Source organism: Halyomorpha halys, unplaced genomic scaffold (genome assembly GCF_000696795.3).
Source record: "Halyomorpha halys isolate HHAL.00 unplaced genomic scaffold, Hhal_1.1 Scaffold451.1, whole genome shotgun sequence".
NCBI classification, from domain to species: domain Eukaryota; kingdom Metazoa; phylum Arthropoda; class Insecta; order Hemiptera; family Pentatomidae; genus Halyomorpha; species Halyomorpha halys.
Window position 1 is genome coordinate 290,360 of NW_027113598.1, and position 2,423 is coordinate 292,782.

The window sequence follows — 2,423 nt, forward strand, 5'->3', positions numbered from 1 at the left end:
TTTGTTACATTATTTCAGTTGTTTGTATCTTTTTTAGCCCTGATGAAGTCCTGCCAATTGGGGCAAAACGTTAGCTCATAATACATAGTTTTATTACTACAGTGAAGTCTCACTTATACGAAACATTCAGTTATGCGAAGAATTTCTCAATCCTCTGCAAAAACCCCTTAATTATGTGTATGTAATTATCCATTTATACGAAACTTAGTTATACGAAACATTAAGTTATACGAAGGAAAGTTTGGGCCCGCTTTATGTACATATTAGTAAATTTTATTCAGTTCTACGAATTTTTTTTTCTTCCATGGCAAGACAAAGGACGAAAAATACCGTGAAAAATGAAACAGTAAACAACTTTTTTCTGCGAATAACATCCGGTCCCAATGACTCTTTATGTTCACAATCTACTTTATACTTTCGATTCAAAATAAAAATTGTCAGCCTCTCGTTAACGCCTGAAGTGAATGTGTGTGAAAAACATAAAAAAAAATTTACCATCATGAGCAAAAAAATCTCTTACTATGGAAGACAAAATTAAAATTTTAAAAGAAGTTGATGACAATCCGAATGTAACAAAAATTGAAATCACGAAAAAATTAAAACTTCCGTTGTCGACCCTCGAAACAATTGTTCAGAAAAGAGAGGAGATAGAAGCCAACTTTATTAGGGCTGGGCCAAGCTGTGCAAAAAGAGCTCGAACGCAAGGTGGCCAGTACGTCGACTAGGAAAAGGCTTTGGTTTCAGCAAAAACAGGCAGACAGTATCCCAATAAGTGGGCCATTAATCTAGGAAAAGGCCCTGGAATTTTCTAAAAAACTAAACGTTACTGGAGACTTCAAAGCATCAATAAGGATGGCTTCAGAAGTTCAAATTAAGTCATGGGATTACTGGTCAGAGTGACTGCGGCGAATCCGCTAGTGTTGATGTCTCGTCGGTTGACCATTGGAAAAAAGAGGTCCTACCAACGATCGTAAAGGACTACACCTTACGCAACATTTTTAACACCAATGAACCTGGACTATTCTTTAACTTCTTGCTATCCAAAAAATTGGCTGAGAAGAATGACCCCCGCTTTGGAGGAAAGAAAAGCAAACAACGCATTTAACAGAATGCGAAAGAATGATTTATTTAGCCAAAAGCAGCATGAAAGAAACATAACGCTATTTGTTTGTCAAAAATTAAAAAATTCGGATTAAAGATAAATTAAATTTTTATACAATAAATAATTGTTTTTCTTTCAACTGCATACAACATACGAATATGTACCTACTAAGTACGAGAAAAAAATTCTCAAACATAGGTATTGCGTATTCACTTACACGAAATATTCACTTATAAGAAGAAATTTTGGTACCCCTCATATTCGTATAACTGAGACTTCACTGTATTTGAGTTTTTTTTGACCGTACCCTGACCATCTTCCTTCAGTATACTGCATGCAGTCAATCAACAATCTTCCTTTAATTTTGGATAGTCTTTAAAAACTTACCTTACTAGTTCCCAATGAGCCGATTGGCCTCTGAGGCCTTCCAGACAGTTTCAATTTATCATCAACGCCAAGATGACCATAAACTTTGACGAGCTGGTTTGATGACCAAATCTGGACTGGTTCTACCTCGTGAGGAGTCTGCGTCTGGATTCCGTAGGTAGCCATCATAGCCTGCAACCTCATTGACTCAGCTATTAAGACTATCTGGACAACCAGATCAGTAGCTGTTCCCTATTCATAAATAAATTACAAAATTAATATAACAATAATTATCCTTATTTAAATATTAAATCAGATACAATATGTTAAAAGACAAATTTAATGAATAAAAATGTCTTTGGGAAAAGTTATAATTTAAATATTTTTAGGAAGGAATAAAAAATAAAATTTGCTAAAGTATATGTTTCAAAGATTAAGTATAGGTCGGGACCATGGAAGTCAAGTGGGCTAGTGAGTTCACAAATAGCTTTTAAAAACATTTTTTTTTTTTGTTATTTGGATTGATAACCAATTAAATAAATACTTATGTAATATAATAAAAAAACAAATTAGTATCTGAATGGTAATAAATCTTCTTATTTTGTAAATAAAATGTATATTTTCCGAAGTATAGCTTCAAAAATGTTCTACTGATACAATAATGAATGCTCTGACAGTAATTGAATGGGCAAGAATTTGGCGACATAAATTATGATTTTACATTGACTACTCGAGCAATTTTTTTTTGTCTCAAAAAACTCAGAAATAGTCTCCCCAAATCATGTATCAGTTGGAATCAATTTTAGTTTTTTAAACTTATTTATCCATTCAAGTGTTTCCTGTAACCAGCTATTTATTATATTTTCCTTTGAATCTATGTGTTAGTCTTATTCTCGTAAAATGTATCTATTTGTTTGTTTTTGGTAAACTGATCTACTGCTGTGACTATGAATGA

At 33.0% G+C, this 2,423-nt stretch overlaps 1 protein-coding gene across 2 annotated transcripts in view; it reads right to left on the minus strand.

Moving 5' to 3' along the window:
• The window catches only part of LOC106682921 (probable phosphorylase b kinase regulatory subunit beta), a gene marked incomplete at both ends in the record, with an annotated part of 37,566 nt that overhangs the window by 19,687 nt on the left and 15,456 nt on the right, over positions 1-2,423 (minus strand). For both annotated transcript variants that reach the window (XM_067051008.1, XM_067051007.1), the window contains 1 exon segment: positions 1,490-1,720. In XM_067051008.1, coding sequence (XP_066907109.1) covers positions 1,490-1,720 — 231 coding nt within the window.